The following is a 16552-nucleotide window of genomic DNA, read 5'->3' as shown; positions in this document are numbered from 1 at the left end:
TTTTTCGTCTTGAGAAAAAAAGAACTGCCTCTTTAAAAACGAGCAACAGCATTCTGGGTTGTTAATTTTACAGTATTTGTTTGTCTTGATATTTGTTCATTTTAAATGTTGTTTTAATGTTCTAAAATTATTATCTTTCTAATAGAGACTATACCTACACGAATTTTAAAATAAAGAGGCGTAACTTTTTTTTTTCAAGTTCATAAGATGAAAAGCATTAAACAGTTAGACCTGAAAGGAATGCTGTCAAAATTAGGACGCCACATGTCAAAATTTACTCGATGAAAATTTCAGAATGACGTAGGACAGCAATATTGAAGAATGGAAAATTAAAGTGTATTAACCATTTGTTGAAGTTGAAAAATGAACAGCAAATTAAGAATGATGTTGATAGCTTACATCAAGACACAAGGGCTTTATGCAGCCCAAATTATGCATGCCGCCGGCATTTACTTACTAACAACTGTTTTAACATTAACTGCGATGGAAAAAGCTATTGAAATACATAATTACCATTAAGTCAGTCTTTTGGCCCGGTGCATCGCTCAAATCATATTCACCGCTGACTAGAACACCTTTATGAACTTCTTCTTTTAAACACCGTCTGCTGTTTGCGGGTAATCGAAACATTAAGCAGTTTGCTACAACTAAAAGACATGACGCAACACAAAAACGCTCAAAAATATGCATTGTCAGCATATTTTTACACTACTTTAGTTATTATAAATCTAAACAAAATGAAATGTGGCCATAAATATAGATAAATAAACAACGAGACGTGGCACAACGCTGTCGGAAAAATAGAGCTGCTTGGATTTAACTTTTAAGTTGAGATGTATTTATTGCTGCTTCTGTCGAACATTAAATTGCAGTATCGTTTTTCAGTTTCCCCTTCTGAGTCTCAGAAAACTAAAATTTAAAGTTATATAAAAACAATATGCAGTAATTTTAAAATTGATAAAACGATGTCGAGATAAACGAGTAGATTTTTTTTTTATTTTCCCAAAATTATAGTTGCCATCTGCAAAAGTAAAATTTGGTAAAAAAAATGTCGAAGGATCGGAGGAGAGGAAACGAAAGCGACTCCCTATTTATGCATTGTATTGATGATAAACCATAGCTTTAAAAGTGAACGAGGGCCTCGCCCGTCTGAACCGATGCGTAAAGAACAAACTCAGTCGTTGACATTAAAGTGGTTAAACTAACCCCTGAAAAATATGGGCCGCATAATGATAGTTGAAAGTAATAAATTGTGTAGGGCGTTAATGTACGATGTGTAAATTGTATTTAACAAATGACTATCAGTTTTGATGGATAAATGTAGTTCAGGTACGATCGATACATAGATCCCTTTTCTGTATTTTAGTATTTGTATTTATAAAATTACCCTTATCATCAATCATATATCAAAATTTTCTATCGATTGATTATTTGTTTGAATCATGTATACAATTTGTTGCGAGCTTGAGTTGAAATAAACAGAGATCAATCATGACATCGCTAGTGATATTTGTTTATATTCATGCAATATTAGTTGATTTCATGTTAAAAACAATATGATTCCTAAACTTTTTAGTCCTTTAGTTTGTTTGATTACATATGGCCATGTCACCCTGGCATCTACTTTGGTGTGAACTTTTATGTCAACATTATGAAGTGTTTACTTTTTCAACTTATGATACAAGTTGATAATTGATCTTGCATTTTAGCAGTATGATTCTTACCTGGAGTTTGAGAAAGAATTTATGTTTAAATGAACAGTTGTCAAATAAAGATCTTTGCTAACTCTTAGCAAGTGAAGAAACATTTAGTCTGAATATATTATTTTGTCTGTTCTTTAGATTCAACCTACTTAGTCTTTTCTTTTAGTTTATTTTTGCTTGTTTCCGGAGAAATGCTGAGAATTTTATTTCTATTGGAAAATACTGCAGAAATCACATTTTATATTGTCATGATTACATGGATTTGTGTGTAAAATGATTCATTTCAGTTAAAAAAACATTTGTCAATGCAGTTTAATGAATTTAATGCTGAAATTCAACACAACTATGTAATTTTTCTTTTATTATTATTGATATATTTTAATTTTTGCATATTTACTTATGCACCAAAATGATTACTCAATAATTACCAGAACTGGATAAAATTTTCTTTATTAGACAAGCTTAGAAGTCTGAATCAGTGAGAAACATTTATTAGACAGTGCTACCAAATTTTTTAAATTTCTGAAGCGCAGGCCATAACTCGAATAAAAGAAAGAAAATAAAGCAGTAAAAATGGCAGAAAATTTAGATTTAAAGGTGTTTAACTCGCATGCTAAAATCATGTCTTTATCTGCGTTAATTTATAAATTTTTCTAAAAAAGTTGTTTCCTCAAAATTCCACTTGTAAAAGCAATAATGCCCTCACAAGATTTTAAATGCTATTTAATCTCAAATAAATATAAATTAAAATGAAAACTAAATAGATTTTTCAAAACAAAAAATGCAAGTTTATAAAAGTTCCACTGTAAAAGGGGAGCAATTCTCAACCAGGTAGTCTGGAAGACTGGCACCGGTTCTCAGCGATTTTTGCTTATCCTATGCTAAACAATTTTCCAAAAAAGAAAACAGCATAATAAAAATTAAAACACCAAATGCAAGATCTTCTACTCAAATTTTGTGATTAACTTTCTTTTTCAGCACTATTTATTTCTTCTTTTTATAATTATTACTTTTATTTTTAACATCCTAATTATTTTTTGCAACAGTTCCTTAGCACTTAGTATAGTTTTAGTTATGCATTTATTAATTCATTGTTTAATATTATTATTTTGCAAAAAAATTAAAACAAACCACTGCCATTTGCAAAATGTTTGAAACTTTTAGTCCTAAAAAAAATTTTTTTTGTTTATTTGTAAAGAAAAAGAGATAGAAAAACCATACAAAAATTCATATGTCTTTAATGGTCCACAAATGCAAGTTTTATTATTTTTATTATTTTGTTTTGCATAAAATAAAGAAGGGAAGAAAAACAGCACTGGTCGGTGAATTTTTTTTTCCAAAAAAAACTTGCCTGGCCATGGATTAAAAAACATTGAGAAACACTGGTATAGAGAATGTTATTTCTTTTGACATTTTTTCTTTGTGTCTGATACAATCTTTTAAAACGCATTTTTTCATTTGTCTATATCTCCCTTATGATTCTTATCAGGCGTGGCTCTTGGGGTAGGCGACCTGTGCCAACGCCTAGGGCGGCAGATTTTAGGGGCATCAAATTTCATGATGACAAAATTGTAAGGAGGCAAAAAACGAAGTTGCAGCTCAAATTGCAGCAACGAGTAAGAGTATGCTCAAGGATTAAAAAACTACAATATTAAGAAGAGGGGGCGGCACTTGTCAGCATCACCTGCTGTGGCAAAACTTGAAAACGGCCCTGATTCTTTTCATATATCGCATATACTCTCATATTAGTCAACATCGCGCATAAGTCAACCCCCCTACTTTTAAGAGGAAAATCGGGAAAAAATCGAACCCGCTTATATGTCGAACTGCTCTTTGAAAAAATCGGGAATGTTTTGCTACTAATTTTGGACGTAAACATTATGAAAAGGGGGAAATTGAAATTTAATGAATATTTTTATATTAAAAAATGTCTGATTGTGCACAAAAAGGGTTCTCTTCTGCGATTGTGATTTTTGTAAAGGATTCGATTTCGCTGTTATGATTTCTGTTATTTTTATTTTGAATAAATATCAGTTAAATTATGTGCTGTAGTCATATTGTATTATTTTTAAAAAGATGAGCATTAGTTTGCGACTGTCGGAAAAATTTGCGAATATGGCGACTCCCGCACTTTTCGCATAGTCCGCCATTTACTGTAATTATTTAGCCTTTATTTCACAGTCAGACCATGAAAAATTATAGCAGAATGTGTAAGTATTTACTTCTATAGCATCAGCTTTAAAGGGTTGGTCTAAAATGGGGTTTTATGTTCACGTTTTCGAGTGTTTTTCCCCCCCAAGAATTGTTTGGAAAAAATTTCCGGAAGTTCTTTCCCACGTATAAGTCGAGTCCCTAACTTTTAATCTGATTTTATGTACTAAATTTCTCAACTTATACGTTAGTATATACAATATATATTATGTCAATGGAGCAATTGTTGTATTTATTGACTGAGCAAGTGTTCTTTTTTTCTTTTATTTGTTCATAATTTTTTTTATCAATGTTGTTTTTCTCAAACATTAAGCATTTTTGTATTTATAAAACATTGAAGGAATAAAGTATTTTTATGGAAAATATGTTTAATATGTTTACTCCCTTTTTTAGATGCTGAATTTGATTCATATTGGGATTATGAGGCTAAAAATAAAAATAGAAATAGAATAAGAGTTGGACGGCAATATCAGGCCTCGATTCCTCCTCTTTTAAAACCAGGTAAATGTTTAATAATTTAATATTGTGAAATATTTATTTTTGCAACTAAATTAGTATTTATGTATTTATGTATATATATATATATATATATATATGTGTGTGTGTGTGTGTGTGTTGATGTCATCAGATCATGTATGACTCATGTTCAAGTTCATGTCACATGATGATTCAAAATCAATATTGTTAAGAGTTCGTGATGGGCAGTTCTCAAAAGGTGGGAGCAAACACAGACCTCAACTTTGAAGCTTCAACACCAAATAACTTTCATTTTAATTAACTCAAAAATTTTTGAGTTAAATTATAATACTGTATAGAGACAAGAATTGACATAAATTATGGAAAAAATGCTCTTTAAATGCCCTTAAAAAATATTTTCTTTGCTAAAAGGCGCAATTTTGGACATACCAAAACGTTAACTGAGCAAATGTACCAGTAAAGAAAAATTTTTTAAAATTATTTCCATACGTTTCAAAAAAAATTTAAAGGTATGAATCTTACACTGAATAATTTTTTGTTAATATTTTACACAAATAACAAAAGTAAAGACAGATTATTCACTTTGTAAACGATTTTAGAAAATAGTAAGTTTGAAATTTGATGCATGTCCAAAATTTACGATCTTTACAATGCTATTTTTTGAGAACTAAGTATATGATGTTTTCATTTTAAAGGTGTTTATCGAGCCTCGGAATCAATTTTTAATTGTTTAAAAGTGTTTTCATAAGCTTTTATGCAGTATCTTAGAAGAAAAATTTTTTTTTTTAAACGTACATGTGAGATGTCCAAATGGCGTTACGATCATTGACGCCGATAATTCTGTCCATTTATTCATAATTTTTGATCATCCACTGTCTTCTAACCTCAATAAAAAACGTTATTATAATGTTATCTTCTTTAATCCATTGGTATTCTGCATAATTAATATGTTACACATTGAACAATACATAAATTACAGTAGAAACATGGCTGCTTATGATCGAACCGAAAGCCATTTTGCGCTAAAATCGCCAAGCAAACCTCCGTTGGCGACAACACAGTATACGATAAGCTAAAGGTTACCAGAGGGGAATTCCAATTTGACAAATGTAGTTTATCGTCAGCTGTACCAGTTTTGGCGACTTTATCACCTGCGCTAGCAATTTTTTTTTTTTTTTCCGCTTTTATTATTTTAGAATTCTTTTTCTCTTCTTTCTTTTGGAAACATAATTTAACGATCTCCAAATAGAAATACGAATTTCTTTCTTCAATAATTTTTTTAGACATCATTTTAATTCTTATGACATTAGAAAAAATATTCATTATTAAAACTGATGTCACTTTTTACAATTGTATTATTTTTAATTAGAAGCTTTTTTTTAACCTTGCATCAATTTCTTCAAAATCATTCCAAAACTTTATTAAATGTAAGGAGCAGCATGTATAGCCATTCAAGTATTTCATTAATATCCTCTTTATTATTAAATTGCAAAATTTAAAAAGTAGTAAATAAAATTTTCATTGGAAAAGTTAAAAATCAGATTAACAATTGTCAAAAATGGTGAAACTTACGTTATGATGATGTCCAAAATCCGTTACCTACTGGAAAACAATGTCCAAAATCTGTTACCTACAGATTGCTGATTTAATTTGCTAATTAACAATTTTTACAAATACCTGCTGTCTTTTCATGTTCATATATTGTGTTCTAGGTATGCATACTATAGAATAAAATCAAAATTGATGTCAAATTCGAAAATTTTTGAAATTGCTCAAAGTTAACTTTTTTGTTCCCACCTTTTGAGAACGGCCCTGATACAACTTCAAACTTTCTTTGAATGACGGCACAGTTCTTGAGAAAACACAGGAGATTTATTTATAGCTATGTACAGGAAGCATAGTTACAACTGCTAAATTAACCATAGCAATTAGGCAAATATCGATTAACACCGTAAACTCAACGGTCAACCACGTATTTACATCAAAATATGCAAAAAACACAGCGCAAGGCCAAAACGCACTTTTCAAAGCAAGAACTAAAACGAGACGGACTCCCGCCGTTGGCCGTGGCTATTTATAAATCTGGAAAGAGAAGTTTCCACAAAATTCAAAATGCTTCTTGATTTTCTTTTCTATTCATTCATGAATCTTATCAATGAAAAATAGAGGGACCGTATACTTCAGTCGAATGTTAGAGGGTTGTATGTACATTACAAGAAACTATTTACAGGTTATGTTACTACAATAATTTTAGATGAAAGATAATGGAATAAACATCCAATTTAGCCAGACTCCAACAAATTAATCATAAAAATAATTACTATTTACAGAATTTGTAACAATATATTGTTTGACAACCATTTTTTTCTGCTTATTTTTCTTTGCCTATCCTTGAAATGCAATTTAAAAAATTTACTAATCTGAGTAAAAAAAAACAAAAAAAAAAAAAAAACAATTGCTTCGTAAAAATTATTCTTGATCTTGAGTAATACTGTAATTTAAGAAAAAAAGGGGGGGGGGGGAGAGGGCAGGAACATTTATTAATTTTCTCTCCTTCAAACCTTATTAGTTATATTTAACTTTCTATCACACAAAAAAGCAGATTCTTTTATTTTTTTTATTTGAAATAATATAATAAAAAAGGCATGTAGTGCAATCCAATGTATTTGTCAGGTTTTGAATTTTTTTATTGAAGTAGATTCTGTTTCATTGGGAGTAAGGGTACGCCACATGACTGACAAATCCAGATATTGGGCAGTTCCGCTTACTACCCGCTCTAACAAATGTATAAAAACATATATTTTTAGACAAATGATTAATGATAATGTAAAAAAGCCCTTGAATTATTTTTTATTAATGAACTATACAAATAAGAAACATAAGACTATAAAGAGCCGAAATGTGCAGCTTTTCTTTGAGACAAAGTTTTTAGCAGAAAGATAAGTCCTGCTTTTGCCTTTCAGCTCTTTGAGAGCACAATGACAATTATTTTTTCTCTCTTCTGATTTGTTTCTTTTTTCTTTCTCCCTTCTTTCTAATTTTTTTGTTTCCCAGTTTATATGAGGAACTCCCTCCTTTACCTCCCATAGGAAGTTCCAACATTCCTATTTTTAAGCAGTAAGTTACTGCCCTTAAGCCAGGGTTCGTGACTTTTTTCATTTAAAAAAAAAAATCAAAAACGTTGGAGTTTTTAAATTTAAATTGGATGTTTTTAAAAATTGAAATCAGATTTTTTTTTAATGTTCAAAAATTTGTAGATTCTAACTACTTTACATTTAAAAACATAATGTATTTCATACAATAGATGAATTGATTCAACTTACTTTTGAAATTATGATAAGTTCTCTAACTATTCAATAATATTTTTAAGATTTATGTTTACGTTATAATGCTTAGATAAGAGGTGATTTTGTTTTATGCTTTGTTTAAAGATAAGGTTTCCATTATCATGTACGTTTTTAGTGTAAAATAAAATGTTGACTTTTCTGAACTACACTGGTGTGCAAAAATTAAGGACGAGACGGTTTTTTCAATGTAACTTTGTACAAAAACTTTTCAAATCAGCACATTTAATACTGTAAGGTTCCCCAATATGTAAGGACATGTGTAATGTAAGCAACACTTACTAAAAGAGAAATCAGAGGGATAAAAAGAAGCTTTATTGAAAAAGTAGCATGGAGCACAATGCGACTGAAGGCCAAAACATCCCTGTGATGGGTGTCCAGCAAGAAAATCAGGTCTTTAGTAGGGAATATGATCTCCCCCGACTGCTAGGCAGGTTTCACAGCGTCTGCCCATGCTGAGAATGAGGGTGTCAATGAGTTGTTCAGGCATTGCTGCCCATTCGTCTTGCAGCGCCAATTGAAGCTCCCGAATCGTTACTGGTAGTAAGGTACGAGCTGCCAAGCGTCTGCCTAGAAAATCCCATACATGCTCGATGGGATTGAGATCCGGAGATCGTGCCGGCCAATCCATACGTTCATTATCCTCACTCTCTAAGAGCTGTTCGGCAGCTACTGTGCGATGACATGGTGCATTGTCATCCATGAAAAGGAACTGCGGACCCATAGCGCCTCTAAAAAGACGCACATATGGAAGAAGAATCTCGTCCATATCTCGAACACCGCGACCTCCATACCTGTCCCTTTCAATGATGTTCGAGGGATGATTGCAGCTTCCCCGCTCTCTCCAGATGAGTATGCGATGAGAATCACTACTCAGACTGAATCTGCTCTCATCTGTAAAGAATACTCGTCCCCATTCATTGTCTCTCCAATTCCGGTGTTCCCGGCACCACAGAGAACGCCCTTCCGATGGGCAGGCATTAGAGGTACACACCGTATAGGGCGTCGTGCAAACAGACCACCACCGTGCAGTCTTCTGGCCACGGTAAAACGCGATATCGGTCGTCCAGTCGCCTGTGTCGTGTGTCTAGCAATTTCTCCCGCTGTCTGCGGCCTGTTTCTTCTGGCCTGTAAGACAATATACCAGTCATCTGCGGGTGTGGTTCCACTACTGAACCCCCGGATAGCTGTTCCTGTAGTTTGAAATTAAGTTGTGAAACGATGCTGTGGGCAATTCCGAACTCTGCAGCCACACTTGTCACACTGCGGCCTTCCTCCAACTTCCCAATGATTCGACCTCGGGTAAAAGCATCCAGATGTCGTTTAACAGATTGATTATTCGCCATTTCTCGCTGAGGCAGCAACTCGGTGTGATTTTAGCTGCTATACGGCGTGCAATCTCTTTGCCAGAAATACTGATCTTACACCGACAAAATGCTTTATACTACTCAGACACTCCCCCATTACGTCTGCCTGCATATCTGTGCATGTGCTACCGTACATCACCTTACTTAATCTCCTGATTGGTCTTTCTGTCCGCTCTGCCTCTTCGTTCAGCTGATATGCTAATTTTTCGACTTTGTCCTTAATTTTTGCATACCAGTGTATATTAGTCATGGTGTATATGAAAAACTCCAAATTTTTATTTTGTTCTAAACTGTAATTTTGGAGTGAAAGCAACAGAGTGAAAATATGTTACACACACAGAAAGATTGATCTATGTAGTTTTGCCTGTTGAAGTTAAGATAGTATAGTGCAGTGTAGTTAAATTTGGAGCAATACATTCTAAAAATGCAAAATTAATTTATAAAAGTAAAATCAACTGATTTTTTACTGTTTAATTACTGATTTTTTAAAAAAAATCACTTAATTCAAACCATTTGATTTAAATCAATATTTTTTTTAAAAATCACGATTTGAATCATGATTTTAATCACGATTTAAATCAAGCTGATTTAAATCAACAAACTCTGCCTTAAGCCAGGACAAAGGCAGAACTGCAGGCAATATACCAACTGCCTGGTCATTCGTTCCAGAGACTGCAGTTTAAATTTTGTTACTGACACATCAGTCTGCAATTAGACAATTACCGAACTGGAGGCAGATGTTTTCTCACTTTGTGTTTGTCTTAATTTTTCCATTAAACTAGTTACTTCAGTACCTTTTATTTAGACGAAGTGTTAGACGAATCATTTAGGCACATTAAGTATTTTTTTGTTGCAGGAGAGAAAGATGGCAGGAAATGTGAGGATTTGGAAACTATAAAATGGAAACCAGATCAGTTAACTGATCAAGAAATTGAGCAGTACTTGTCTATGGCAAAGTAAGTACAATTCATTTTATTTACAAACATTATAATTTCAACCCTTGTACTTTTACAGTAGAAATAGCTTAATAACTTCTATATCTTCGCTTCAGAGCAACGTTAAGATATCTCAGTGTTATTTCTGGGACTAGATATCTTACTGTTGCTCTGAGGCGACGATATTTTCACATTGAACCTTTCTTTCAATTGATGTGTAGATCTTCTACACGTGTGATATTCTGGATTTATTGTTATACTTTCTGTGGCTTCCTCTGCAAAAATTGTTTGATTGATATATCATCCTACAAAATGTTTGATCAATTTTTTGCACTGAACAGTGAAATTTTTGGAAACAAAACTGCCATTTTCCTCAAAGGAGAAAAAATTCCCTTTGAGTTTTCAAAATTGACATTTTTGTTTTACAGATCGTTTTTTAGGGAATTCAAATACCTGTTTCATTTGTTTTCAGTGCATGACCCTTTTCAAAATGTTTTACAAAAAATGCACAAGTAAAAAGAATTCCAAAGCGTCCTAATAAGTCCTGAGCACCGTGTTAAATATGTAGAGATATACTCTTGTTAAGTTAATTTTTAATTATATTTATAATTTACTTTATCTAGATTATTTCTTTTTTCTATGAAAACATTGTGAATGCATTATCTAGTAATGGGAAATTTTATATCAGTGTGAAGTTAGTAATATGAAAAACATTAGATAAACTAATTTAGAAAATTAAAATGGAGTATTTAGGCTGTTATAGACTAAAATTTACAGGTCATTTTAGGTAAAACATCCTGAATAAAAATATTTATTTAGGATAGGAATTTTTGATTGATTTGGTGGTTTATACCTGCCCCGCAGAGGAATTCTTATGCCACATCAGAAAGAGATGTGCGACTAGCATGGGGAAGGGAGAGGCGAAAAAACACAGAATAGGACAGTGCTAATACTCATGCAATGCTTCCAAGTACTGCTTCCCCTTAAGTAATAAAAAAGTCCTATAATCTACGTAAATAAAACAAAGAATATATTTATATGTGTGTATATTCCTTAAACAAATACACTGCTTATGTTGGTTCTCAACCAAATTTGGATGGGGTTATTTGGGCACCCGAGAAGGAGGGTAGAAGGGTTTCAAATGTAGTAAAAGTACCGAACCGTTCGGAATTTAATTTTAGGGCCTGAAAATGGCATTAAATGGCTCTTTTTACTCAAAATCATTATTTGATCAGTTCAAATTTTGCACCATTCGAAAGCCCACGAAAACTACCCCTGAAATTGATTTGTTTCAAATAAAAAAAAAAAAAATCAAGGCTGTAAAATCACCAGGAAAAAATTTAAAAGCATTTTTAAGGTCTAATGGAATGTAATTTCATATCAGAAAATTATCGTTTGCCCAATCTCGTTTTAAATTAGCGTTCAGAAGGTTACCATTTTTTTTTTCTCGACTGTGACTAAATAAAATTTTGTTTTTGTTTCAAGGTAAAAAGATCTCTTTTTGATTATTATTTGGGGATTTATCTTCTTTCTTTCTTTTTGTACTGCCAACAGAAGATAATCAGGAAGGTTGCGTTTTTTTTTTTTTTTTTTAAGAATGATTATTTTGACGGGAAGTATTTACATTATTTTTTTTCTATAACTGAAGCTTGATTGTAGAACATGCGCCACTTGATATAACTTTTATTTTCGAGGTATGGGCAATGCAACTAGTATAGAAATAAAAATTTTCCTGGGGTACTTCCATTTTCCACTTTCATACAGCTTTAGTAAATTTTAGTTTGTGCTGAAGATATTTCTTGACAACAGTAAAATACGAATTTATATTATTCATGCAATGTTTTATGTGTAGCCAAATTGGTTAAATTGTTCTTACAGTTATTTTTGTTCCCTGCAATTTATGAAAATTACTTCATAAAGGTTGTCTAATTTCAGGGGCATTGGATTGTTTGCTAAAGCAGTAGATAATCCAAAAAATGCTGAAAAATCAGACAGTTCTTTACAGTCAGCAATCAAAGGATTGGTATGTTTGAACTGAATCTTTCTTTTGAGATTTTTTGATTAAATTTCTATTTTATGTGTACAAGACAACGAATATTTGTAAGTGCATATTCATTCTCTATGATTTATTTCTGAAGAAAACGTTAATAACTTAATCATCTCCCAATCATTTCGTTGTCGTAATTGCTCCTTATTGCTATTATTTATTTCATAATAATAATAATTATTATTTTGTTTATTAAAATAAAAGGTTTTTTGAGGCTTAAAATCTTAAAGGATGCATTATTATAAGAATTGTAGTATAGACTGCTACTATTAAAAATTCCAGTAGCAGTGAGAGATTACAAAAAAAAAAAAAAGTTATGAAAAATTGTATGAAGGTTCTACTGGAGTATTTTTTTTTATTCATGCATTTTGTGTGTAAGGAGTAACAAAATCCAAACACAATTTCATAAGTTGTGTAAATTTCATTTTTATCAATCATTTTTATTTTTTTTCAAAACTGATTGCAAAAGTTATGCTTGTTCATTGTGTGTGTTGACCATTTTTTCATTTCTTCATTTCCGTGAAATGAGTCTTACCAGTAAAACAGTAAGGTTTCCAGACCCAGTTCAGCCTTGTCAAAATAAAGCAGTTTCCTGCATTTCAAGCATTACCAAAACATATTAATCAAATTATCATACCCCGGTGCGAGTTTCATTATTGTTGAGATCAGGTCGATCATTGGCTATAATATATGTGAGGATTTTTTTGCCGCATTTTGATAATTCTTGTTATAAGTGTATTTTATATTGCTAGAGCTCGATTCAAGCTTTTTAAATAAAAATTTTTCTTGTGTATCTAATTGCTGTAACTTTTTTCCAGTCTGAATTTGTTGCTTCTCATCATCCCTGTCATCATGATGATGGCTGTCAAGTGCCGAAACCATCATCATCTGGTGAATCTGAATGTAAAATCAATGTTGCCAATGACTGGTCACCATCTGAAGCTCAATTATTTGCTCAAGCATTGGAAGCCTGTGGGAAGAATTTCTGTGCAATTAAGAAGGAATTTGTAAGTTTGTCTTTGAAACAATTTTTTTGCTGGTTATGTGAAAATTTCTAAATTTTTCTATTTCTTATCTCTATATATTAAAAAATGTCTTGTCAAGAGAACTGTGTCTGTGGTTGCCACATGTGCAGGAAACCTTATACAGGGTTTGTATGGGGGGGGGGATCAGACCTAGAAAAATCATGGAAAATTAATATTTTTATTAAAAGTCATGGATATTTATTTAAATTCATGGAAAAATTTGTTGAGCAGGAAGAAAGTAACAGCAAAAGAGCATTAAAAACCTTGAGTGATTTAAAAGTATTGCTTGTAAAAGATATTAATACTGGAAAATTGAATGATCCCAAAAATAAATCTGAGTTTTGGAATCATGTTGCATCTGCTTCTGTAACAGTCGCCCGCCATTTTTTTAATGTGATTTTGCTGCAGGGACTCGGCCAAATTTTGATCAGATACTCGGCCAATACCGTGTAGTTGTGAAATATTGAATATTGTTCAAGACAATAATTAAATACTTACAAGTAATAAAAAAGTGTGAGCATATCATATACTGCAATTATTTACAATTCAAATTTAAATTTTGAGAATGAGGAAGTTTGTTATGCTTCAATGGAGTAAATCTTTATTTTAATGTCCCCAATGTTAATAAAACTTATTTATTAAAAATGGGGAAAAAAAAGCCAAGTATAGAAAATATGAAATTTTTATATTGTTAAATGAATTTTTGCTGCAAACAAAATTTTATTCATTAGAAATATAAAAATACCTTTGTTTAAAAAATAAAACAACGTTAAAAGCACAAATGAGGCCGTGAGAAGCAAAGGGATGTAAGTGACAAAATTAAAAATTTGGAGATAACCAGTACAAATAGTAGGGGAACCTCTCTTCTGTAAGAGATAGTACTAGTAGCCCTAGTAGGTGCTGCTGTACAGCATGATTTAGAAAAAAAAATCAATGAAAGCCTACCTAGGATGTTATCTTTAAACGCATTTTACTCAAAACTTGAAAATGTCCACTTACATCCCTTTGTTTCTCACTGCCTCAAATGTGCAGGAACACTGCAGACACGTGTTTTGGCATTACGAGGAATGCTTGTTTCAATGCACAAAATGTGAGCGTATGGATTTAAAGAAATCCGACGAAAATTGGATTTTTTTGTTGAATGTCTTTACATTCATTAACTCACATTTTATGCACTGAGAAAGACATTCTTTGTAACGCAAAAACACTTGTCTTCAGTGTCCCTGCACATTTGTGCTTTTAACCTTTTTTTTTTCTTTTCTTTTAAAAATTATTTGTTTGGTGAACTAGAACTATAATCGATAAATATAATGCTTTAATTCCAACTTTATTAATCATACCTTTTATTTATTTGTTTACTTTTAATTTTAAAAATAACTTTTTTGTAAATTTTTTTACACAAACAAAATTTTTTTAATAATGCGTAATTAAATTTTTTCCGAAATTTTGTTTTAAAAACTATTATATGATACTATGAGGAGGTCTATACTACTATTCCAATGAGTTCAAAATTCATCATGTGTGTGTGTCAGTGGTTTTTCTTAAAACATAATTGGTACTTGGCTACTCAGCCAAAGTGCTACTTGGTACGTCTCTTGCAGGGACATCACTAATTTTGAATTCACCTTTATTTTCAGCACTTCTTATATTTTATATTCTGTAGTGGTGGAATTACGTGTTCTTGATTTTGCTTCACCCCTTCAAAAAATAATTCAATTGCATAAAAGTTCATTTCAACCACTCTTAAAAAAAATTATTAAATTTATCATAGCTTATCTTAATTAGTTGAAGGCTTTAGGAAATCAACTTTTTCTGGTGATAGAACATTGAAATAGGGGAATTCTAATGCTCTAAAACAATGATGAACAACATACGGCTCACAAAACTGATTCCCCCATGTGGCCAGCTGAAATATCTGGTTTAGATAAATGAATTTACTGAAAAACGTGGCCTTACTTTAAAGAATAAAAATACTGTCAAGTTAAATGGATGGTTAGATGTGCTGTTGACACCTAAGGGCAATGTTTTTATAAAGTAAATTTGAAACTTTAATGACTCATGCAAACTTTGTCCCATTCATTACTATTCTGCCCTATTTATTAGACGTATAAGCATCAGTATATTGCAATCTCCTATATTTTTACTTCACCTAAATTTATATGTTAAAGACAGATAAGAACAGTTTTTATTTAGTTTCTATAGTGTGCACTGACATTTTTTCAATCACAAGCACAAGTAAGCGCTTCAATGAGGTAGTAGCATTCACGTTAATGTTTTGCTAAATGCCTATTTCCGAAAATTGGAGAGTTTGGAATTAAATAGTACTATTTTCTTTGTGTAACAAGGTCATGAAAATTTTTAAGCCATGAAAAAAGTTTTGGAAAAGTGATGGAAATTTTTTATCCGAAGTGAGTATGAATCCTGTAAACTTTCTAGAAGTGCGTTCTAAGTGTGTTGGTTAAAATGTAATGTTAGACAAATAAGAATAAGATAGATTAATGTAACTAAGGAATATGAGATGTTTTTATATTGAGAATAACTGTGGAAATTAGGGGATTAAAAATTGTTTGGTAATTCATTTATTTATTTTATTATTTTTTTTAAACTCAAATCATTATATAGTATTAGAATTTTATCTATCATCCCCCTATGTTTCATTAGAAAAAAATATATAATGTTTACAAATGTTTGACCTTACAGCTGCCATGGAAACCAGTCAGAAGCATAATTGAATATTATTACCAGGGTAAAGGTGAAAAGCCTGAAGACTTGCCTGAGGAAAAGCCAGAAATTCCTACAGATCTCTTGACAGTCGTCAAAAAAGAAGATGAGCCTGTTCCTTCTTGTTCATATAACCTTTCACCAGTAGAAGTATGTTTTTAATTATGACATAAAAGACTTCATTTAATAAAAATGAAAACAAACATTAATTTAAGTACAATTTAATTCAAAGTATAACAAATTTAATTTCAAGTTAATTATTATTTTTAGTAATACCGTACAAGTATTTGAAGTGTAGGAGAAATAAATAACAAGTGAACAACTATAATTTTTAAGGTCGATAAAGTCAGGAGATTTTCTGGAAAATGTTTTGATATTGTTAGGAAAAAATGAAAATGTTTTAAAATACCTCTCTGAAAAAAATTGTGGAATTTTCAATGTGTTCTCCCTTTATTATGTGCACGCAAAAATTTATTTTGCTTGTTTACTTAATTTTATCAGTTTTATTTTGCTTCATTTTAGCAGTAATAATTTTTGACGCTGAAGCAGGCAGCTTTCAAAACTTCAAATAGCTTAGTAATGGTTGCAATTTTCAAGGAAAGAAATGTGTTCTTCATTGCCGCAATTTGCACAAGTTAAACATATAAAAACATGTAAACTTCTGTTTTTACATTAACTTGCATACCTGAACTTCCAAGTTCATGGTGGTGACAATTTCGAAT

At 31.4% G+C, this 16552-nt stretch overlaps 1 protein-coding gene across 1 annotated transcript in view; it reads left to right on the top strand.

Moving 5' to 3' along the window:
- The first annotated feature begins 1190 nt into the window (after positions 1-1190).
- Positions 1191-16552, top strand: part of LOC129233547 (uncharacterized) — a 34692-nt gene continuing 19330 nt past the window's right edge. The window contains exons 1-6 of the mRNA XM_054867559.1: positions 1191-1329; positions 4308-4415; positions 9959-10058; positions 11973-12060; positions 12903-13091; positions 15810-15980. Coding sequence (XP_054723534.1) covers positions 1311-1329; positions 4308-4415; positions 9959-10058; positions 11973-12060; positions 12903-13091; positions 15810-15980 — 675 coding nt within the window. The 5' untranslated portion in view covers positions 1191-1310. The remainder of the gene's footprint in view (positions 1330-4307; positions 4416-9958; positions 10059-11972; positions 12061-12902; positions 13092-15809; positions 15981-16552) is intronic.

The sequence above is a fragment of the Uloborus diversus genome, unplaced genomic scaffold (genome assembly GCF_026930045.1).
Source record: "Uloborus diversus isolate 005 unplaced genomic scaffold, Udiv.v.3.1 scaffold_513, whole genome shotgun sequence".
In the NCBI taxonomy this organism is placed as follows: domain Eukaryota; kingdom Metazoa; phylum Arthropoda; class Arachnida; order Araneae; family Uloboridae; genus Uloborus; species Uloborus diversus.
Note: the sequence above shows the minus strand (reverse complement) of the source record. Positions and strands in the feature narration are given on the sequence as shown.